Raw genomic sequence first — 25,509 nt, 5'->3', positions numbered from 1 at the left:
CCCCCCCCCTCGTCCTCGGAGAATTCTTCGTTGATTTCACACGCTCGTTCCTGCACACGCAACGACGTTTTCCTCGGACGAGCGTTTTTTTTCCCCGCCGTGTTCTACGGTCATAATTCGCGTCCACACCGCTACTCGTCGTAGTTAGTAGCCACGGCACCCAAACGATCGCCACCGTACGACCGCCGCACGACCGTAGCAGCCGTTGAACACCGAGACAACGATCGCGACGACGAACAACAGAGTTGTCGCAGACCGCCAACGCACCGTTATGTCGCATCATTTCGCCGGCGCCGGAGACGTCGCAGGACTGCCGCTAAAATCTACGGTAAGACACTATTGTTTTTTTTTTTTTTTTTAATATTTTACTACTTCGACCAACATCATTATCGCCCTTATAAGCGTACGTGTTCTTTGGCGTAGGCCTCGTGTTACGTTGCCCCGGTCACCTAGTCTGAGACGCTACGAAACAAATCCTAAATATTTGCGTACCGCTTTGTATTACCAAATTCGCCAACTGACTGCCGCCGCCTGCGCGCTCCTGTAACACGTCCATCAGACCGTTTTACTCGATTTCCTGCAGGATTTTTCGCTTTCTCGCCGTCGCTGTGGAACGGCCGCGACGGGGTCGATGTGTGCGTGTGTGTGATACCACCGTCGCTCACGTGCCGGCCACATGCGCAGACGGGATCTGATATCGCTGCTCGGTTTACTCAAAAAAAGGGTTCCTTTTAGCAATGTCATGAGCTATACAATTTTTATCGTATTTATACGTGTTACTGTATTACGTAACGAGAGTGGTAGCGTTGTTTTAGGAGAAAAAAAATGTTACGCGTTCGATGCATTACACCCATATAACAATAAGTATGATAGTATAAAAACATGCCAAATGTTTTCGTACGTTATTCGTTTGACAGTTGTTTTTCTCTTAATCATTTCTACTTTTATATATAAGTATTGTATACATTATTGTTATTTATTTTGGTGGTATACGGCTCTTTTTCTTGACACGCTTGCCCATTTTCAGGTCGGGGTGGGTATACCTGTCTCGGCCGAAGATATAATCCTACAGACTTTCGACAATGATGACAGAAAACTGCCGGTGTGCGTATGTATGCTTTGGAAATCTAATAGAAAAAAAAATACCAACCTTATACGTATTTTCTTACCCGAATTCAACACGCTTGCGAATATGTGTCTCTATATATATACCAAATATGATTTTGTTATTATGTTCTTCTTCCAATTGTATGCATGCTATTGCTTGTTTGTTGGCATGCCACGATAATGACATTAGATGTATAGACGCTAAAATTGTGCGCTCGTGCCTAAGTGTGTGTGTGTGAATGTGTGTGTGTGTTTGTGTTTTTGTACGCTTCTATCCATTCAGCGTGTTTCCAATAGGGCAACGCCAAATATTCAATTGCATTATACTGCTATATTTTTGATTTGATTTTTTCCATACATAATTAATGATAATGAACAAAAATAATAATAATACATTTAATAAACTTTCGATTGTCATATTGCTAAATTATTACTGTTATTATAACTTTTATTATTATTTACTGCAATTAAAAATTAACACAAACGCTCTGGCAGCTTGCACTTTAAGTAAAACGCATAGTTGTGGGATGAACTTCGTTGGTTCAGTGTAAATAGTATGAAGTATAGTCAGTCACCCACTCTTGATATTAATCCAATCTACATTTTTTTGTTCTTACCGCGCGCGCGGCGAGCGACAATTTGCACAGATTTTCTCAAAATATATTATCTTCGATTTGGGTAAGTCCGGAATAGCAGATGGCGAACGTTTTTTGTGGTTTATTCTTCACACAAATGCGTACTCAGGGCCTATTTTACAATAGCAGTAGTAAACTCGAGTTTAGCTGAACCTCGGTTATTTACTAATTCCTAGGTTAACTTATTGCCAGTATTATAATCGTCGATTTGGTTCAGTTCAGTTATACTATGGTTAAAGCATTTATTTTTGTAATACGATTGGTATCTCTGTAAAATTAATCGATAAGCTAGGTAATCTGGCGTTTTGATGTGATAACTTATAATTTATTATCACTGAATAATTAATGATAATAATTATTTTTCAAACAACAAATTGTTAACAGTAATAGTTTCCATTATTATTACAATGAACATAACGTTGCAAATTAAATTGTGTAATTATGTTCATAACATAAGAACATAAAAAAATTAAATTTTCAAATAAACATTGAAGAGTAAACACAGTGTATCTTGTTTATCATAATACTACTGTTTGTTATCGACATTAATTAACAATCAATGAAATCGTAGATCAATTTCTAAACCAAGTTTAACTCGCCGATATTGATGGTTTAACAATCAGTAGTTAAACTTCGGTTTAAACCATTGATACTCGATTGTAATACGGTCTTTTAAATTTAAACCAGGTTTAAACTTCGATAAGAGTTTAAACTACTATTGTAAAACAAGCCCTCAGTGTCTTATATACCGTTTAATTACCATACATACCATCATCGAGTCATTAACGATCATGACTGCTACGAGTCTGAAATAAGAATAACGATCACGAAATAAAAAAATCTTGTGTAATCTTACTTTTGAAGTTATCGAATGTTCGATTAAGAAAACGCTTGATTTAGCTGTCATAAATATGAAAATTTAAAATCGATTTATAAGGTCGGTATTTACACGGTTATGTACTAAAAAGGTTCTTACAGCTATTTATGCAGGATCTATAAATACTTAACTAACTCTTCAAGAATGTTGTGTACGTATTATTTTTTTATAGATTCATTCTATGTTATGGCGAGGCTTTATCAATTTGGTCTTCAAGTTAAATTCCTGAAGTTAACAAGAACCTTCCGCACAGAAACGGGTTTTTCCCAAATCATATATGTATACGTAAACCCCCGCAGTGTCCCTTATTCCCATTAAATACCGGACACCAAACGCCAAACAATCGACCATTCTGTTTGGTTCCCATGTTTTCTCTCATTTGAGATTCACTTCGTTAACGTACGTTTTCTGACAATCAGAATATGGAAAAATTATAAACCTATCCTTACTCCCAATTGGGGGAAAGAGGAGGCAATCATAGACGGAATACGTACGAACGTAATAAATGTACAGCTATGTAACCTAACCCAGGATACTGACATTTTAGGGATGGCAAAGCGTTATTATAAATTGTATATCTTAAGTTTTTCGATGTGATAGCGAAAGCAAATTTTTATTTATATGAAATTGAACTCGTCGTATGAAATAAAATAATTATTACACATTTTAGGTACAGTTAATTAAATGAAACAATACTTGTATTTTTAATCGATTGCAATAAATATTATGTTCTTTGTGTCCCGCGTTATTCGCATGCTTCAAATATACTGTATAAATTATTTAAATACTGTGTTTTATCAATATTCCAATAATTGTCGATTGAAATGTATACTTCCGGGTTCTTAGAATAATTATTGGTTAGTAAATATACAATATAATATAACGCCAGTACATTCTTTACTATAGTAAACTAAAAAAAAAAAGATTTTTTTTCTAATATTTGTATTGGTACAACATTGAACGTGAAACATTTTTTTCGATAAAATAACAATCCAGTTAATTTTTTATGCACAAACCTAGCTATTTCTGCAAATAAAATTAATTTCGTTATATTATGTGGTTTACCTATAATTTGAATACTTAATTTTTTAAATTTTGTTTTAAGAAAATTTCTTATCTCCATTTAATTATATACAAGAAATAAAATCAGTGACTTTTTATGTAAATAATTTGTATAATAATGTGTATTTGGCTAATATTCTTTTGTGCTGTAATTTGTGTTATTTATTCATTATTTGGAGAATAATGCACTATTACAGTGGGTATAAATAATTCTTAATTTTGAATTTGATATTTTAACGGATAATTATGATTATAATTTGTGTGTTTGAACCGTGTACAAAAATAGCGGTTAATTAGAAGTTTCGTAAAAATGTTTCAATATTCATTTTAAAACATCATGAACACTCCCCTTGTCATCGTTGAACAAACATTTTGTTCTATTTTAGTAGTTGTTGGCCAAATCAACAGAAAAGTTTTATGGACAGCCGTGATCGATTTATATAGTAACCTGAGAATTGAATAAATTTCATAACAATTGAACATTTATTGTTTACGTGTTCGTAGTCTGATATTATTCTGATATTATTATTTACATATTCATTTAATATTAGATATAAGTTTAAAAATGAAATAAAAAATATAGTTTTCTTGCTAAAAAATGTATATTATAAAAATAATATATTATATACAATTTAGTCAGAAACCAAAATTTCCTTAATACTTTCCATAATAATTATTGTGTTTGAAAATAATATTTGTAAAAGCTCTTAAATCTGTATGAGCTATACATTTTTAAAAATATTTCGAAACAAAAAAATGTAATTAATTATGGTTTATTTTCTTTAACAATATTTTTAAGTAATATTTTCAGATACTTCAAAACATTATTTTTTTTTAAACTCACACGCCCGAAAAAAATGTAGAATATTAAATTTATATATAAACATAAAATATTCCAATGAAAGCGTATATTTGTTAATACAATTTTTTGTAAAAAAAGACAGTAATATTTTGCATTTTCTTAATCGAACCACCACTAAATTTTTCTCTTTCGTCATATCCGGTACCTAATTACTGTTTAAGGAACGTCAAGGTTTGTTAAACATTGAATAACCTGTCGGGGTTAGAAGATGTAAATCGAAAAACACTGCAGTCAGTCTGGTCACGTACCATCTACGTTTGTTTTAAATATGTAACTAGTGCAGTATTTTATTTTATGGTTGTGAGTAGAAACACGATACAAGAATTATGACTGGATTGAAAATCTAAATATTTTTAGCGTCGATTTTTCCTATCGATGTTATTTTACTGGCACCGATAATTTTAATTTTTCTTAATTTTTCTAAATCGGGTAAGGTTGTGTTAGGCTTAAAAATAAATAAGAATATCCAAGTAATTCTTGAATGTCAAACAGTTTTTTTCTCACATCCTACACCTACAGACGCGATGTATATTTAGCATCTGGCATCTCGGACGCTAGCCGTTCAAAATATTTGTGGACATTGGTGGAAGGGGTTGGGAATACAGTAGTGTGAATCTTGTTGTCATTAAAAAGAAAAATGAAAATATCAACACAAATATTCTATATTATTGTAAAGACATTAATGTGAACTAATTTTATAATTTTAGTTATGCGAGTATCTAAGTATACCTATATGTTCGAAATTGTTCTTATTGTTTATATATATTATAATTTTATAATTATGATATTGTAATTATATTATTATATGTGTATGTTATTATAAATGCGATACTGCGTATAATATTATACAATAAATTCTATGAATAAATGTTTATAAATTATCCAAGTACAGAACATACTATCATACTATCGTATGATTTTTACGGTTTTTCGATATTTTCCAATAATTATCACAACGATTAACTACATTTATACAAATATTTTCCTTTTTATCATTGTATATATTTGCTAACAACCAAATTATCATTACTATAAAACATCTCATACTTTTGGTTCATATTAGACATAATTACATGGTTGAATATCAATTAACATACATCTCAGATACATTTATAGTGTCATTCGTACCTAATCTACCCGTTTTAAAAGATTTACACTAGAATCTACCATTTGTATACATTATTTTATCTGATTTATTATCAGCATGGGTGTCTAGACTAAACGTTGGCTTTAACCACAAAAAATTAATCACGAAGCATACAACAATCCATTCGCGCAAGAGTCTATTAGAAATAACGGCTTGCTGTGAATGACCGGTGTAAATGTATGTATTATGTATATTGTCTTGCGGTTGTTTTTATTATTGTTTTTTTCTTTCTAATATTTCTCATAATATCCGCATACATTTGCATTCCAGTATGTATACACGAAACACGACCACATGGTCTATGATTTCAAATCGTCAATCAAATACCAAATATTATAATGGGTATTCTAATAAACTGATACAAACTGATATTATACGAAGTTTTGTTGTATACTTATTATTCGAAATAAAACACCGAACCAACTCAAACGTTGTCACACTCGGTAAGTTAGTAGAATTCATTGTCATTTGTTATAATTTATGTTATCACTAAACGGCGTCGAATCTTTATACATTTTGTAATGACACATTATTGTGCACAGTGGACTTTAGTTCATACTTTAAGGTAGAGTTTATTTAGTTTATTTTCTAATATTACGTTTGCCACCGAATTCAATTATAGTGTATATTATTACTATTTGAAACAACTTTTTCAAAAGAACCCTCTAGTAAAAAAAGACTTAAAAACCTGTATTTATCGATACTCTTATAAACTGCTAACCTAGTCTTTTATCAAATTAGACGTGCTCCAGTTAAGAATGCCCAATATGCGATAAAACTATTATTTAAAATAAAAGGTCCCGTGATTATTTGTTTCGTCCGCCGTAAATAATGCCTTGTTTATGTTTAAGTTACATATTGGTAAACAAATATCTCTCTTCTTCTTGGCTTTATGATTCTCCAAAAGTCTTCGCCGCCACCGTCAAAGTCTTCCATCTTTGTCTATCCTATATAATATCTTTCCAATATTCTACTTCTAGTGTTCTTAAATCCTGACTTGCCCCGTCGAACCATCGTTTCTTTGGTCCACCCTTTGGTTTTTCTCACTTAGTTGGTATTCTATGGTTGCCTTCACAGCCTTTGCTTCATCCCTTCGCATTGAGTGTCCAAACCATTGCAATCATTGTGTCTTTATGTAGTTGGTTATATTCGTGTTTTGTGTAATTTCTCGGATTTCGGCGTTTTCCCTTCATCGCCAGCACCCCGATTCGTCATCATATAATGTACCACAAATCTTTCTTAATACCTTATTCTCAAAAGAGAGTAACCTCTTCTCCATTTGCGCTGTTATCGTCCACACCTCGCAGCCATACGTCAGCATTAATCTAACTACAGTCATACACAGTCTTAATTTTATTTATAAAAATAAATATAATATTTCCTAATTTGGATTTGAAAACTTAAATAAAGCATAATAAGCCTTTTCCGCTTTATGTATGCGGTTTACTATTTCTACGCTCCAGTCATTATTATTCTTGATGGTAGCTCTAAGGTATTTAAAGTTGTCTACTTTTTAAAAAACCAGTCCTCCCATTGCAAATATTTCATGGTCGTTTCCCAATAACTCCATTATCTTGGTTTTCCTTAATTTACTATTAGACCCACTGTTTTAGCTTTGCCAATTAATGTGGCTGCATTATTCACTACAGTTTCTTTGCTGTTGCCAATTGGGTTTAAGTCATCCACAAACCCTAATGCATCCAACTTCGATGCACCGACCTCTAGTCCATATCCATTATGTTTTACACTTATTATTACCTTTTCTAGCGCTATATTGAACAGCAAGGGAAAAAGTTCCTTTGTTTAAGACCTGTAATTACTTGAAACTTTTCAGATGTGGTCTGGCCTACCCTTACCTGGTACTTTGTACTTTTATTAAATTTATTTAATATTATATATATATATATATATATATTATATTTATTTAAATGCTATTAATTTTTCTGGGAACAGACATCAGCCATTACATTATAAAATATTTCTCGGTGTATGCTGTCGTAAGCTTTTTTAAAATCCACAAGTACTTGCCATATATTTTGTCGAAATTCATATTTCTTTTCTATAATTCATCCGATTACTGACAGCTAGTCAATCGTTTATTTACCTTTCCGAAATTCACATTGATAATCTCCGATGCACTCCTCTGTTATAGGTTGCAATCACTTCAATAAAATTTTTTCAAACACCTTTTACACTGAATTTAGTAGGGCGATTCCTCTGTAGTTATTACACTCTAATTTGTCTCCTCTTTCTTGTATAATGGGATAATAATAGCTTTGTTCCTATCCTCCGGATACCTTTCTACCTTTTTCTTTTTTTACTATTTTTTCTTATTCCTTCTTTTTTTCGTAAAACAATTACAGAAAATAATTAAATGTAGGTACATGGCTTATAATTTCGTTGCTTATATTACATACATCTTGAGAGTCTGTTCCAAAATATTTTTAATAATCTTACTATTTTATCTTTTTATTATAATTTTTCCATAAAAATATTTATTAATTTTTTCGATCATCATTTTGATAACATTGCTTTTAAATTAGTTTTATAAAGTAATATTAACGAGTATCTGTATATTTATCAATGAAACAACGTCGACACGTGACGTAAGAATATATTTAACAATATTGTTTACAGCAATGGAATCTGTGCTTTCGTTTACTTCAGCATGTTTACCTATGTTCCGGTCACGAATTTTTTGAGTGATCCTATTAACGCCTTTACTTTTGTATAAATCGTCACACGAAAATAACCCGTTGCAATATCTCTTAAGCCAATGAGGATGATGATCATATATATTTTATTTTATATAGTTCACAGGGGTAAGGGTTACAAATATTTATATTTTAAACCCATATTAATGGTTTGGTATAAAACTCTTATTTACATTTTTTCAAAAAATTTGAAATTCTGAAAATTTTGCATATCTACTTTTTATTTTCATTATCCTATTAATTTTTATTTTTTCTAGTAACTTAAAAAAGAATATCAATACAAAATATTAAAATAAGCTATTTGTCTTCTTTCTTTTGATTCAGATTAAATCTTCATTATTTCAGGAGATATCGCAATGACGAGGGACACTGTACTTTCTCGATAAATTACTTAAAATGTTTATACTTTCTAAAAAAAATAATTTAAAACTAGGACACGGTACATTAAGAAAATAGGTACCTACATGTTAAGTTTTATATATTTTTAAATATTTAACAAAACGAATTAATGAAGGCTCATATATGGTATATTATAAAATGAAAATTTTTTCGATTTTAGAAAATATTTCCTGCCAAATTATTAATTTATATTTTGATTGATTAAGTACACTTTAATTATGTATTTAATTTGATTTTTTTTTTTATAAAATAATAATAAATTCTATGAAAACATTTTAATAAGAACTAATCGTTCATTTACTGTTACACCACAAGATTATGTTACATTACGTACATTTTTTATATTTATATTTTGAAATGGATTATCATTTATTTTGTTAAATGTTAAAAGTCTTAATTTGATAAGTCAACGGTCATTACAGGTTCTGTCATTAAATATAAATTAAAATAATGTAATTATAAATTCTTATGGTAAATATTTACTGAATTTATTTTTTCTTAGATCAGTCATTAATATGAAATAAAAGACCAATTCTAATGATAAAAGTTAAAAAACTATTAAAATTAGACCCTTATTATCAAATGTATTACACTGATAATGTTTAAAATAAAAACCTAAATTTTACCATATAATATACTCTGGTTAATAGTATTGTATAAGTGAAAAATTTACTTATTTATTTCACTAAATATATGATAAATTGAATTTCCTTAGTTCTATAGGTATACGAGTATATGTATGTAAAATATTATTACAAATTTTTCACGTATTTATTTTAATTGGTTGGTTCCCAAATGTTAGTCTTTATTACCAGGATTTAGCACATAAATAAATAAATAAATAAATAAAATATCTTTGTGACAGTGTTCATTCTAAATTAAACTTATTCATAATTATGATTTATGAGTTATAATATGTATTAGGCAGGTTTTAAAGGCAGGTTGTAGCGTCTTGTTTTTTGTCGATTTCCATGGCAACATATTTTACCTCTATCAATGTCTTTTGAATGGATTACATTATTTCGTTAGAGATTTTAAAATATAAGGGATTCATATTTTTGTATAAATTATAATTGTATGTTTTTGAAAATATATTATAAATCCAATGCAATATTTACTTATAATATCCATATTTTTAAACGTCCGTTTTGCATGTATTTATAAATGTATAAATACAATGTGCAAACATAATACTATGTGTGTATATCAAATAATTTCGTAATTGACAATTATTTTGATAGACGATCTTGTACATGTTTGATGAAAACCGATGAAATCAAAAATGTCTCTTTAACTGAATCCGGGTAGCTCTATTCAACTATTCGGTAAGGTTATGAAGTAAACGACCGATAGGATTTTCAAAACGTAATCTAGTAATTGTGCTTGATTATAATATGTTAAATGGAAATTGTCGTATTATCATTTCAACGAAATTATAATTCTCTGAACGTGACATTAAACCTAATTATATTATATATTGCAATACAGCTGAAAAAAGGGCATAATTTGTATCCGATTATGTATATAGATAAAAATACAAATGAAAATCTATGGAATGTCCGATAATATTATAAAGGTCAAGTTGTGCCACTAATCGTCGTCTACGATGTACTCTACCAATTTAAGGTCATTGAAGGAGAATTAGAATATATAAATGACGATGAATATAAATACATAATATTTAAGAGAATGTGTCGTGGCTTGAACTAAGGGAGCTTTTTCAACTTTGATATAATACATTTTATTGTAGAACATAAAATACGTGGAAAATTTACGGATGTTGAAATGTTATTTTACCGCAACGAAAACAAATGTTAACCAAAACGCATGACGAACCGACAAAAATCACCCAAAATATTCAAAAACTTTGAATGCTTAAACGCCTCACCAGAAACACTTTCATTTTAATATAATTAATAATTTAATATATTTTGTACACTTTAATTTGTTCTACTATTTTTATTAATACAACCGGATTGTTCCATTATGTATGTTGTGTTTGCATAAATTCATATTATTTATTTTCCTTTGTATTTGTAACACCTGTGGGAAATATAAAAATAAATAGCTCTGCTAAATGAATGAGTTTTTACGTTTTTCGTTTATATTAACAATTGCAATCGAACAAATAATATTTTATGAATATTTTGAATCATTTTTCAGTTAATATATTATTGTATATATTGCATTTGTTTAATTTATATCCATGTACAATTTATTTTTCTACGTGCCATCTACGAAGAATTATGATGTCGAAGGGGTTTTAAAGTCACCAAACGTCGATATCAACGAAAATGTCTTATATTCTTAATATATATATTCTTTACCTCTTCTCTATGAGCCTACCCGATTCTATGCACATTTTTGTACGTGTAAAATAACTATCCAATAGTATACAGGTATTTTACTTTTTGACGACATTTTCTAGATTTGTTCAAACTTTTATTCCATAATTTACTCTCTCAAATGTCCACATATGTAAAAACAACAATCGTATTTTTATTAAATAAATCTTCGGGGTGACTGTGTAGGTTATTCAACAAGTATTATAACAAAATTAAATATGTTGTATAAAACGCACGTAGGACGCGAACACACATTCATCGACTTAAAAATTATTATTAAGTTCAATTATAACGCTGCCATACAATAAACCACGTCACACGCGGTGTACGATTTAAAATTAGCATATATTTGTATAAAAGTTTATAGTTGATTCGGGAAAAAACGAGGAAATATATCTTTTACATAAATTTGTACTTTTCAATGGATGGGTTTTTTTTTATTTGTATAAAGTTTTCGAAAGACCATTAATTGTTGTTGTCCTTTATTTATTTCGATCATGTCGATATTGATTCATGTACAGAAATAATATTTTCGTGAATAATAATCACGTGCAAAAAAAAATGAATGATGACTATAAGTATTCCCGTGAGACAGAAATGTCTGTCAAAAGTTTATAATATATATTCTTGTTGATCGCGTAAATACTACTCGATGATCACGATAACATACCTTATCATATACATATGCAATATGCATGTTGGATTAATGAAATTCGATTAGTTGTGATTTTGCTGGATATTGATGTATTTTGTACTTAGTGACTGATTGTTTTCAATTTTAGTAGACACATGTAGTGCTGTTTTTGGTGATCTGGTATACCTACTTTTAACTTTGTTACATCAAATTTAATGTGACGAATTAACTATAATTTTTCTCGCAAAATTGCTTGGTGTATGAACCGAGGGTCGGGAAAGAAGGTTTTCACTAATTTGTTTCTTATAAATATATATTTTTTTATTCGTCACTGTGCTCAAATCGATAGCATGTGTCATGTACGGATGAGTAAGGTATTAGCCAGTGGGAAATCTTTTTTAAGTGTATTATGGTTATACCTATGTGCCGACCGATCTCGTAAAATATGTAATATTAAATATGCCTATATTAGTACTTCGTCTACAAAGTGTACATCCACGCACCGTCTAGTTATACACATGTTTTAACGTGTAATCCTCACAGAGCCGGCGCTAGCAAATATTGATGGGATGAGGGAGGAGGTTATAAATATAAAAATTTAACGACTACTTTCTTAAACAAAATTCAACAATACTTTATATTACTTAATTTGTTTATAATTGTCGACCATATAAATAGATTATTCATAGGTGAGAAGTATTGAACACCCTACACCTCCCTAACACCAACTCTGAATTCACGAGTTAAAAAACGATAATAAAATTTATATATATATGGTGTTTGCGGGTATTATGAACGTAGGTTTTTCCTTTTCTCCTCGCGCTATAAGTATAGAATACGAATAATTTAAATAATGTTACACCATATATAACCATCCTACATAATTTTGTGTATGATGTACATGATTTTCCACGATCGATATGTCCATCGAACTTTGGCCTTACTCGAGTCTTGGGGCTCTTTTTTTTATTCATTTATTTATCCTGCCCGCCATGTCACTAACGTGCGTCATTCGCCTAGCTTCGCCAACGTCACTATCGCCGCCACCGCCACCGCCACCAAATATTGATTCTATGTGCGAGTGTATTGTATAAACATGCAAGCTACTGCATACCTTCACTATCACAGTTGATATTTCCGGAAGTCCTCTACAATTTAAAAGCTGCCGTCGATCCTAGTTTAGAAGAAAAAAAATTACTAATGCCCTGGGGGTGTTTGATCGATTGTCCACTTGATGTCGAATAATTAGGATTTGTATGAGTGTATATAGATAGGACTAACGCCGTACATTGCTCGGGATCGGAATGACCTTGTAAGTTGAAAAATAAAAAAACCTACTATATTTCATAAATCCAATTGTTTGTCGTATATGCGCTATTTCCCCGCAGGGCGCCGGTCGTACCAGGATCCTCGATCGAGTGTGGTTAGTAGTTTAAGAATTGATATCGTATTCTTTACACGATACATTATAAGTTTCATATACCGAAGGTACACGTAACTATTTTTAATATTCTACGACGCCGTTTACATATTGTATGTATCCCAAGAATCATTTATAAAGGGATGACAACCTCTCATTCAACTTCAGTTCATCTAAGAATATTTCTCGTATATCTAAGAATTGCATTTTTAGAACATTTCATTCAAAACAACGTATGTATAATAATTTATAATCTGCATTTTCTAACCTTTTTTAATAACAGTATCATTAACTATAAAAATATTTACACATTTCATTGTACTTATTTATTATTTTAAACATTATTTTTACCTCAAAACAATTTTATTTATATTTTTATTTTTTATTTTTTTGATCATTTATCCTGATGGGATATGAAAATTTATCAATTTGGCGGTATGTGTTATAAAATTAATATTATCATATGTATTATACAAAAGTAAGTCAAACTCACAAATTTCATTAAATTCATCTTAAATAAACTTGTAACTTAATGCTCCGTACACATGTACGTTATTATAAGATATTTTGAAACATCTAAATAATCTATTCATTAAATTCAATCAAATGAAATAATATCAAATAATTTGAAATTGATATTTCGAATATTTAAATGAACAAAATTTATGTTTTCAATATTTTTGTTCAGAAAATTTCAAATGATTGACCAAAATATATTCAATTTTTCGGAGTGTTATCTTAAATAAAGTTTAAAGTTTATTTTAAAGTTTAATAATGGGGAAATCATTTTTAGAAGCATTACTATATTTATATTTTTATTTTTTTTAGTTCACATGAATCTTCTCATATTATATTTGTGTAGACTTCGAAATACATAAATATAATTACGTGCATTCAATAACAAATACAATTAATTGTTAAACGTTGTAATTGATATTTGTTTACTTTATTATCAAACGAATAAATTAGGTATCACAAAACGTTTAATATACAGATAAAATACAACGGCAATTGGCTACCTTGACCGCAAACCATGGGCCTTTTATACAATAAAAATGATTACTAGTTGATAAATTATTTAGTAAATATATATATATATATATATATATTATTTAAACAGATTCTCGAACTGTAAATCAGCTCGGACTCATCGCGATTGGATCAGTCCAACATGCATCGCGAGCATACACACACCTATTATTATTACAAACGTTTATGAACGAGAACAAGAGAATCGATTTTTTTGACGTATAAAAACAAAAACGTTTTGATATCCTATCGACGGTTGTTACATTATATATTTTTTATTATTGCTATCACAACTACTATTACTATGTGTTTGTTAACCGACGGGGCAAAACGAAGAGTGTTTTTCGAATGATGATTGCATTGTACACGGATGACACGTACTCCCGTTGAATATATATTTGCTCGCGAACGATATGAATACGCGCACTCGTTGTCCTTATAATATTATGAGAGAATATTACAGTTTTTTTTATTTTCAACGCTTGTGTTTGACATAGTTCCTTAGCCGTCTCTATACCACCTACATACTTACCGTCGAACGAGAGGAATTACGTGCATGCAGCCTAGTCGCTAATATTATATACTACCGAATGGTAGGCAGTTCATACGTACGTATTTATTTAAAAGATTTATATTATGCAAATTGTAATCGCTATGGTGCTTAAATGAAATATTATTTTATTGATATTGATATTTTTTTTTCGCAACAATACCGACCGCTAGTTCTTTTATTTTTATTTCGGACAATGAGTTCTGTTATTGGCGAGGTCGGCGTGTATGCGCCGGCTCTACACCGCCTCTGGTCCCCATTCGTTTTCCAGATCAATACCAGTCGGATCACCCGTAAACGGACGTCCGAAACCTACAAGCCGGTCGGCGCCGCATAACCTCCGCGCTCTCTCTCTCGTACAGTTTAAACGCAGTTTATATCTGCCAAAAACACGCACATGTGTCGCGATAACAACAGCTGCGCGTTCTACTAGAATTTATCATGTAGATTGAATATCTGGAAATTAAAAACTGTAACACGAAATGATTAACATATATATATTAGATTCCAGCATAAATGCTTTTGATAAACCGTACAATATTAATCGTTTTTGATCAAGATATTTCATTTTTTTTCCTCATATAATTTTATTAAATACGATCGAGTTGCACGCACGCATGCATACATAGTTTTGGTTCCGTGATTAAAAAAAAAAAAAAATAAATAAATAATAATATTTGATCAATCGAATTATTTTATCGTAAATCACAAGTATAAAACGATGATGTTATATTGCAGTTTAAAACTTAATGTCATCAACTACTTTACGTACCAAACTTGGTACCAAGGGTGTGACAACCGATTTCTTCGAGAAAAGTTTAATAAATCCAGAAAAAATGTAATTACGTTTGCAAAATCTCGAAATGCTTGTATTATGTGTTCTGAAAGTAATTTTATACTCATTAAATATTCAATAGGGTTTGTCTGTGCCCTTACCTTTCTACCACCGTGCTGACTATAGATTGATTCTGTGCGAAATTCGTGTGTAACGAAAAAAGGTAGGTACGTACACAATACAATCGTGGTGTATGCAATATTATGATGTGTACAGTTTGAACACGACGTTCCTGGTCTACGGGTGCTGAATTGCAATCAGTTTCGTATATACTCTACCTGTTTCGGTGAAGGCGACGAGCACGTGCATTAAGCGTGATATTCGCGTATGCCATTTCTCATTTTACGTACAGGCATGTACGGCTAGCTTGTTTGTGTGTGCGTGCGTGCGTGTGTGTGTGTGTGTGTGTGTGTGTACGCGGTAAAAAAACCGGCCTGCGTGCCTGCCAAAAGCCTCTTCTCTTTCCTTTCTAATCTCTCTCTCTCTCTCTATACATATATATATTTCTCTTTAGCCGGCATTCGTATTATGTACTGCTACACATAGTACAATCCTTAGTTACCGCCATCTCCTTTACTCGTGTGTTTCCTTCTACACTGATATCATCATCAACATTATCGTATCGTAATTCATGCAATGGTGGAGGATTTGCCACAGAAAATATGAGCGTACGTTAGACAAGGATTAAGATTGTTTACACTGTAAACAGAGAAAATTTTTTAAAAAAATAAAATTAAAATAAGTAAAAAATAAAAGAGAACCAATACGTTATGTATTCAGACCAGTCAGTCGTATACACATACATATCTTGGCCCCAGGCATTGGTATTAGATACTAGTCCGCACGCATCAGTGACGAGTCGTATTTAACAATTTTAAAGTTTTGTTTTTTTTTGTTCATGCGTGTGTAGAAATTTTTTGTTCGCCTTAGTTGTGTGTGTTATTATTCTGTCCGTGACTATCTAATATTCTAGTGACTACCCGCCAGCGCTCACGCACATTAAAACCACAAATCTAAACTACTCTTTTTGCAATTTGTGTTATCCGTTTATAACATTTTTGATCTCTGTAATGAATTGGAGTGCTAAATACTGCACGTTGTATTTTTTTCAACAAAAATGGCCATCAGCCGTCACCGATAATCGTTTTAAAAATAAAATATTTTAAACAAGTGTCCATGGTAATGAAAATTCACAATCGGTTTAGAGTAAAATAATCTTATGGTTTATATTTAGAACAATATTCTACATTTGACATCGCTTAAATTGTATTTCAAACAATCGTTTTACACGTTATAACCTTGTGTATACATAATATATTTATTATCTATGCAATGCAGAAAGACTTGAAGTATTTTCGTCATTGCGCGTAATTCGTACATTTAAAATACTTAACGGTTTCAGTAAGTAGTTAAGGGCTGAAGTAATCTAAGCAAGACTCGACATCATCATTTTCATTAAAACCGTGTATCTGTTGAAAATCAGTGAGCGAGAAAGAAGAGTATTTTGTTGTTGACCTTTGTAACCTTTTAAGCATTGCACCGTATGACTTGGTCTTTGTCAACCGATACTTGTTTCTATTGTTCTTGGGTTGAAAATAAAATTAACCGAAAGTTCGTGTAGGCGTATACACACACACGCAATCACATGTACGCATATGGACCCTGTAATATTAACGACGGCCGACGATCATAAGTTACACAGTTTTATCGATAAACGCGTTTAAAAATACACAATTCACTACACGCGCAGACTGCAGTATCTTCTGCACCGTGTTCATATCATACACATGCATATTGTTATCACATTTATGTGCTTGTTTGCTTACAAATTTTCTTCACGCATTTCTGCAGTTTTTTTACTTGTACAGAACGATCTTTGAGACAGTTCGATTCGCTCTAAAATGTCGTATGTGTATACGTATTATATCCAAATATATAAAATGGAAGTTTATAGCTTTTAACATATATCTATATACTCATATCGTATATGCGATTACATCGTATGATATTATGCAGCTAAGAGGTTTGCCATAAACTACTGTCTCGTCGGAGTTTCTTACATTTTTTCTGGAAAAAAATTGAAAATAATATATCTTTAACAGGTTGAAATCTTTATCAGAGTGACCTGTTAAATACTGATTATTTACACGAGTAAAATGATATTAGATCAACTATATTTTTGTACTACCTATGGCTGTCGTTCAGTAACTGTGGTTGATAAATCTAAACGCTGTTGAAGTTGAACTCCCTAAAAAAATTACTGTCACATTAAGACGTATCTCAATCGTTTGCTATTTCATTCTGCAGCTGTTATTATTTTTTATGGTATGATTGATTGTATCACATCTCATTATTGTTATTATTGTTATTAATGTTATTATTCTAGGTGTTTATTTTACATTGACGCGTATAAACAATACGGACGTTGCACTTGAAATGTGCCAATAGCCTCATACTTAGACTACAAGTATTGTATAAATACAGATTTTAGTTGGAGTGTTGGATAGTTAATGATTGCTGTTAGAATGAAACAAAAAGTTCTAATGAGATTCTCGATCGCCTCGAATTCTGCCAAAAAATGTGATTTTATATTGTCACTAAATTTCCAAAAGCATACTAAATAACAAAATAGCATGAGTGTATTTAATTGTTTATTTAATTTATGGTTGAGAATTAGAATGAAAACTAACTAATGAGTTTATCCTATAATAATCAATCCTTAGTATAAAAAATAACATAGTTTATATTCAATTTGCAAATAAAAAAGTAAAATTTTAACTTGTCGGTCCAGTTAATACGATTTTTATTTCTTACTTATCATATGTGTTTACATGTTTGCATATCCGTTAATTATATTTAATACGCTTGAAATAAAAAAAGCTGTGTTAAAAAGTAGTTAAAAATTTTTTTTTTTAGGGCTCTTATTTTTAATATGTGCACTTATCATTATTATGCATATATATTTTTATGATTCTATTTGTGATCTAAAAAAAAATAATAATAACACACATATTATGTTTACTTTAAATCTTTATAAATTATTGGTTCCATTTTTGACATACTTTTAATAATTTATTATTTACTAGTATATAGTCATGTTTTGGTGAATGTAATAATTGTGATCTGTAATATTCACTAATTTTCAAACGAGTTAAAATTCAATTTTTTATATTAATAAATGTTAAGTTTAGATTTTTAATAAATAAGTAAAACTGTTGACGTAAGGAATCAACTTACTTATTGTTTTATTGAATCACGTAATTTGACCGAAGCCAGTCGTCGTTTGATATTAACATATTCATTCATATTTATGTAACATTTCGAAGTAAAAAAAATATTAAATTTAAATTTTGTTACAACATATTTATATATACATTTTATCATAATTATTTAAAAAAAAAATATTAATTTATATATATATATAATATATATTTAGCTATCTATTTTTAACTAAATAAAAAGGATATCGTTAAATATTGTGTGATATTAATATTTTTCTTCATGAATTGTTCATTGTATTATAATATATTGATATTTAAAATGAACAAATTTTTTTTCATTTCAAGTTGTTTCTTAATTAGTATATATAAAAATTACATATTATCATTGATCAGACTTCATTTAACTATAGTACCTAGATTTTAAAGCTATTTCTCAAAACAAAACTATTCAGAAAATAATTTTATAAAAATTTGCCTTTGGGTTTAATATTTTAATATTTTATCTATTTACGTAGAGATTATTTATATGATTTATAGTATGATGGAAATGTCTTTGTTTTTGACATTAATTGTATACAATTAATTGTAGTTTATTGTTATTATATATTTAAGTTGAAGTTTTTATGGATATCAATTGACTTAAAATATACTCAATTTTTAAATTGTTATAAATATTTTTGATCTTTGTTTAAATGAATATTTCTCAAAAAAAAAAAAAAAGAAAGAAGTATGTTATCCCGATTTATAAATTTAATTAAAAACATGGTCAATATTTGATGATATTATAAAACCTATTCGTACACTTTTTTTATTTAAAATTTACATTAAAATGCTGATTTGATAGTCATACTCTTTGCATGTTCTGCGTAGAATCAGAAATTAACTCTGAAGTTATAGTTACATTTGAAATTGCCACGTTAGTGAATTCTTTGAGGGAGTATCTGTTTCAGTTTTTTATATTAACGCCTAGGTACACTTGATCAAATAAACGACCAATTAATAATTTGTAAACGCAACTGTATATTAGTTTGGAAAAATACCGTTTATGGTATAGTATAATTACTAATACTCAGCGTTTTTTTTATACATACCTAATATTTTCAATTATTTTTAGATAATATAGTTGTTAGAATTACTATAAATAATAAATAATTTTCTAAGTCTCCCTATAATTTCACTTTTATAGAATAAATGATAACGTTAACTATATAATAATAATATAAAATGATTGTGAACACAACGGATTATTAGTCTTATCATTCATACCTCAGGATGCATACATTTGTTACTTTAATTGTGTGGCCTGTGAAGGTTTATGGTTCCCTGGTCGGGTTTTGTAACCTGCATTAAGAACAGTAAAATTACGACATTGCAGAATATATACAAATTGTTTATGATCTTTAAATTAATACCACCACGAATATTCTTTGTTAAACATTCATTTTAAAAATACGTATAGTTATATAATAATAAGTATATTTTATTTAAAATGAGTTCAAAATAACTTTAATTTTAATTATTTAAAATGTAATTTTATGCATACAAAATATAACATTACTTTTACTTGCTCAAATATTTTATTTATACAGGTGTGTTCAGAATTTGTATATTCACCAACTATCTAATTTTTCATATGATTTATTATCATAAGATAAAAATCTAGTTAATTGAAATAACTAGACCATATAAGCATACTAAAGCAATAAATTTAGTAGAGTAAAATTTATTTTTTATTTTGGTGTATCCATTATAAATTAAAAGTTTAACGGAACAATAAATTATAGTAATAATAATGTAACACTTGGTCAATATATATTATAAGAATAAAAACAAAATAATTTATGTTCTTAATTTTTATTCAAAACAAAGAACATGATAATTACGTGTTATTATAACGCACTCCAGTGACACTAATACACTAATTAATAGAACCATTAGTTTTAATTAAAAACGGCATCGTGCATTTTATTTTCACAAACGATAATCATAATTAATTTCAATTCTCGGAACATGTTCCCTCGTAATTGTTATTAATTTTTGCAATCGTCTTCGACGAATTTTTGTCATCGTTATGACTTTTGCATTATAAAGAAAACGTATCACTATAGCTCCAGAGATATGTAGATGGTCCTTAAATGGGTCACACATAAGTCAAGAGCAAATCAATTGTATAATAAAATATTGAACGCCAATTCTCGTTTATTTAAAAAACAAATAGATAAAAATTGATAACCATTACCCATGGATCAACTGTGTGAAACAATTTATAGATGACCAGACACACATAAAACTCTCTGTGCTGACCTTGGCGCAGCAAGTTCAAATATAAAGTCGTTGATGTCACATAAACAGTCTTTCAATCACCAATAATTAAAATAAATGTGCATTTATAATGTTAATATAAATCTTATATTTTTACAACACCAAACGAAAACATTATACAAATATAAACAATACCCACATAATTTACTTAAATTGTCTGACAACACTTAACCAGAATGTACATTTTTATTATTGATAAGAAAAAATATGTTTTGTTTTGTTGATCGAAAAAAATAAATAATCCAACGTAAAAATGAATAAATATAACTTGTTAAGTCCGGAATAAAGCTGACAAAGAAACAGAGGAGTTCAGTAAATAGTACCTATACAATAATATAAATTGTTTTTAAAAATTTTAAGTTTTAAGATTGTGTATTCATTGCTTCAAAAATCTACAATAATCATTTTCGCTTATACATTTTCAAACTTTGAATTACAATATATTTCGAACAAGATTCAAATATATTTATAGGTTTACTTTATTAACCAAACTAATTAGTATTTTTGATTATTAAACTTTTAATGTAATAAAATAATTTAGCTGTGGATAATATATTTAAAATATATGTTATACATCGCCGAGTTTTTACAATTATTTTATGAGTATTAAATGTATATAAGTATAATAGGCTAAACATAGCTCGAGCCTTTTTTTTTGGAAAACTACGATTTATCATTGCTGTCAAATTTAAAGAAATCCATTTGATAATATTGGCTCACCCATTTTCTATAATTCACAGAAATTAGCATATCTCGTCGTATCTTTTTAAATTATTGTTAGATATTGATTAGTCTAAATTTTGATTAATGTTTGACATTTATATTTATATGATTCCTATAACTGTATAAGTTCAAATGTCCATTGCATGTTATAATATTTATTGAATAAATAATATTTTCTTTTGAGAAAAAAAAAATGAAATCAACTAGCATTATAATCAGTCGACTCCAAGAAACTTGTATAGCTTAGTGGTTCTTCACTTTTTTACATCACCTTAATTTAAATCATAATAAATTATGATACATTTAAACCAATTACTAACAGGACCGGCGCTAGCAGAAAATATTAATAGATGGGGTGGGTTATAAATATACAAATTTGCAGACTATTTTCTAAAACAAAAGTCTACAATACCAATACTACTTAATATGTTGATTATTGCCAACTATATAAATAGGTCATTCATAGGTTAGGAAATATGTCACCCCCTCCCCTTAACACCGGCCCTGATTACTAATACCATTAGTCGCTTTAAGCACTAAGAGTTATTGATAAGTTTAAAATATGACGATGACAATTTTTTGGTGACACACATTACAATAACACACATGTTGAGAACTACAGTAAATGTATGTTACCTATTCTATAGTTTAACAACAGTATTTTTGAAACACCTATGTGTTGTTTAAATTTAGCATATATATTATTTGAATATCACTCAAGTTTGTTGCATATTAACATTGATATTATTAATGTATTGATTATATTTTGAAGAGCGTTAATTATTTCTGATAAAGATAATGAAATTCTAAGATTAACGATTTTATCATAAAATTATACTATGAATGAGTCAAATACATACCTACTTAAATAAATAAAATAGGAAATTAAATAATTATTATCTTAAGTGTTTCTTGTTTAGGAATAGTAAAAAACGATTTGTAATTCGATATTATAAAACTTAAAATAAATAATGTTATGCACGGTTTTCGATAAAATGTAATATAAATATTATAACATTGTCCTTTGTAGTCTGTAGTCAGTAGTGATCGTCGGTTGGCCGCTCGTGTCGTTTTAATATGAAGCGCTATAGGGTATTTTCGCAATTTATTTAATTTTAATTTTTAATTTTAATTTATATACTTTGGCTGTATTATTAAAGTGTTTTTGTTTTTTGTTCTTGGTGTATAATTAAATATTTTACTGTGTTAAAATAGACAATAATAAATTGTTTTTGAATTCTGTTACTTGTTTATCGTATGTAAAACCTTTTATCAAACCGAACGATTTCGTTGTCAAAGGCTTTGCACATTATTTTGTTTAGCTTTTATATAGTTTAACCTTTTGAATAATTTGTTTGATTTAACACGGTACCAGACATGTTTGTAATACTAATTGAAAGTACCTAAAATAACTTTTAACTTAAAATATCTTTAATTTGTCGGTTTATGTAGATATTCATCATAACTATCGCATGTCTAATAAATGTTCGAACTTGTGTTGTTTCCATAACATATATATTAGCATGAAAATTACAGAAAATTTCATGCCAAAACTATTGTTATCCGTCCCGTTGTAATTTTAAATACTTACTATTATTTAGTTTATTTTAACTCAAAAGTGTTGAGAAAAAGGTTATTAAATTATAAGCTCATATAGCCTCATAACTATAGTGTAAAAAAAATACTTCGCTTAATTAGATTAATTAGATTATTAATCACAATAGTTGTTGTAGTCTTATACAATAATAATTAAATTGTTCATCATTTTCATTTTTACATCGCGTTAAGTCTTAATATTATATAAATTTTTCCATTTTTTTTTTTTCTAGTTATACTTGGTAATAACACGTTTAAGCGTTTTGTGTATTTAATTGTATTTCTACGTTTTTACTCAGTTATTTTAATAGTATATGTTATTTTAAAATTAATAATATTATTTCTTAATTTATTTGTGAAATAATTATTCTTCTTTTATTTTCTGAAAATTTTTTTCGACAAAAATATTTTATGCAAAATGCATATTAATCCGTTTTAAAATGAGCAATTTAATTTTTATTGTATTTCTTATTGTATTAAATTTAAATTAATCATACTGTTTAATTTTTCAGGGGTCCATGCGGCCGATTATTACTGAACTGGATAACAACAAAAAAGGATCGATACGAACAGATGTTGCAGATCTTGTATTGGTCAAGTACGTTTTAATAATTAATATGAAAATGTAATAATTTAAGAGGGATAAGTAATATTATGTCCAGTGTTGCGGTTACTATTACTCGCTTATTGGAAAACATAATGATTAGTGATATTATAATGCATAATTAAATTTCTGAATATAATTTGATATTGTCAGTAAAAAATATATTTCTTGTAAAAAAATGTATTTATCTATTGTTCATATTAAATTAGTACTTTAAAAACATATAAAATCGTTTTAATATAATTACTTCATTGATAGGAAACGTAAATTGCGCCCAACGAAGGGAAATAATTGTAAATTGCGTCCCGTATTTTTCAGGTAAAAATTTCTCTATTGTAAATTGTACCCAATAAAAATATTATTTTTATGATAATTATATATGGTAGCATTACCCAGAGGACACTACGAGGAGGCGACTATCACTGTCCTATTTTTTTGGTTTACTTGAAATGAATAAATTAATTAATAAAAATAAGAAAATTAATATTTATTTTTTTATATTATGGTATTAATTATAGTTTTTTAAATATTTTTTGTTAGGTTAAAAATGTAAATAATAAAAAATACGATTACAAGTTATCTGCATAGTTCTGAGACATCGTCTTCACATATTCAGCCCTCGTAATAGTGTTTTCATTGTATTGTTGAATAATTTTTTCGATTTTTTGAAATTTTTTTTTTGATTTGGTATTTTGAAATGTAGGAACAAATAAAATGCATGAACCTATAAGGTTAGGTTCTTATTTAGGTAATAGGTATTATAGGTATTTATACTATTAATTTTTATATAAATTTCAGATTGTAGCTTAAATATTTTATCCATAAAAATATAAATATGAGGTTCCTTAGATAGTAGATACTATGGGCGCAATTTACTATACCCATTTTAGACCCCAAAAAATCCAAGGCGCAATTTACTATAGTATTTTTACTACCTATTTAATGAGGGCGCAATTCACAAGCGCTTCATTGAAAAGCTAGGTACAGTCAGGGTCGGCGTGAAGGGGGGGAGCAATCAGGGCAGTTGCTCCGAGCCCGCGGTTTTAAAATTATAATTAAGGCACCACAGTTTTGAAATGATTTATACTGTTTAGAGATTTTATTGAATTTCTAAAATTTTATTTATTAAAATCATAATTCGAAATAATTTATTGTTCTATAAAACAGTTTTAATTGTTGAAAGTAATTATTAATCCCGTGAATTGGATGCGGGATGGTTATTTTTAGACGTCATTCGCAACGAATTTTTTTTGTGTACTTATAGTATTCAGAAGATCACACATAGACTGTTATTTACTTTGCCCAGGACTCCGCAAATCCTAGTATCATCCCTGGATACAATTAATATAGAGTCCAATTGACTCAGCAGTCGAACTGCTAAGTAATTAATATAATTAAATTTATATGCTTTAACATATTATACATTA

At 28.9% G+C, this 25,509-nt stretch overlaps 1 protein-coding gene across 4 annotated transcripts in view; it reads left to right on the top strand.

Annotated features, from left to right (window-relative positions):
- The first annotated feature begins 6 nt into the window (after positions 1-6).
- Positions 7-25,509, top strand: part of LOC112691861 (proton-coupled amino acid transporter-like protein pathetic) — a 32,332-nt gene continuing 6,829 nt past the window's right edge. The window contains exons 1-3 of one of the 4 annotated variants that reach the window (XM_025566282.1): positions 7-328; positions 1,028-1,108; positions 23,991-24,076. In XM_025566282.1, the coding sequence (XP_025422067.1) occupies positions 272-328; positions 1,028-1,108; positions 23,991-24,076 (224 nt within the window). In that variant the 5' untranslated portion in view covers positions 7-271. Of the gene's footprint in view, positions 329-1,027; positions 1,109-14,396; positions 14,840-22,876; positions 22,975-23,990; positions 24,077-25,509 lie in introns of those variants that run through there. The other 3 variants (XM_025566283.1, XM_025566284.1, XM_025566285.1) reach the window with 3 other exon arrangements.

The sequence above is a fragment of the Sipha flava genome, unplaced genomic scaffold (assembly GCF_003268045.1).
Source record: "Sipha flava isolate LNK unplaced genomic scaffold, YSA_version1 67_pilon_pilon, whole genome shotgun sequence".
NCBI classification, from domain to species: domain Eukaryota; kingdom Metazoa; phylum Arthropoda; class Insecta; order Hemiptera; family Aphididae; genus Sipha; species Sipha flava.
The sequence above is the reverse complement of the archived record's forward strand: the minus strand, read 5'-3'. Positions and strand labels throughout refer to the sequence as shown.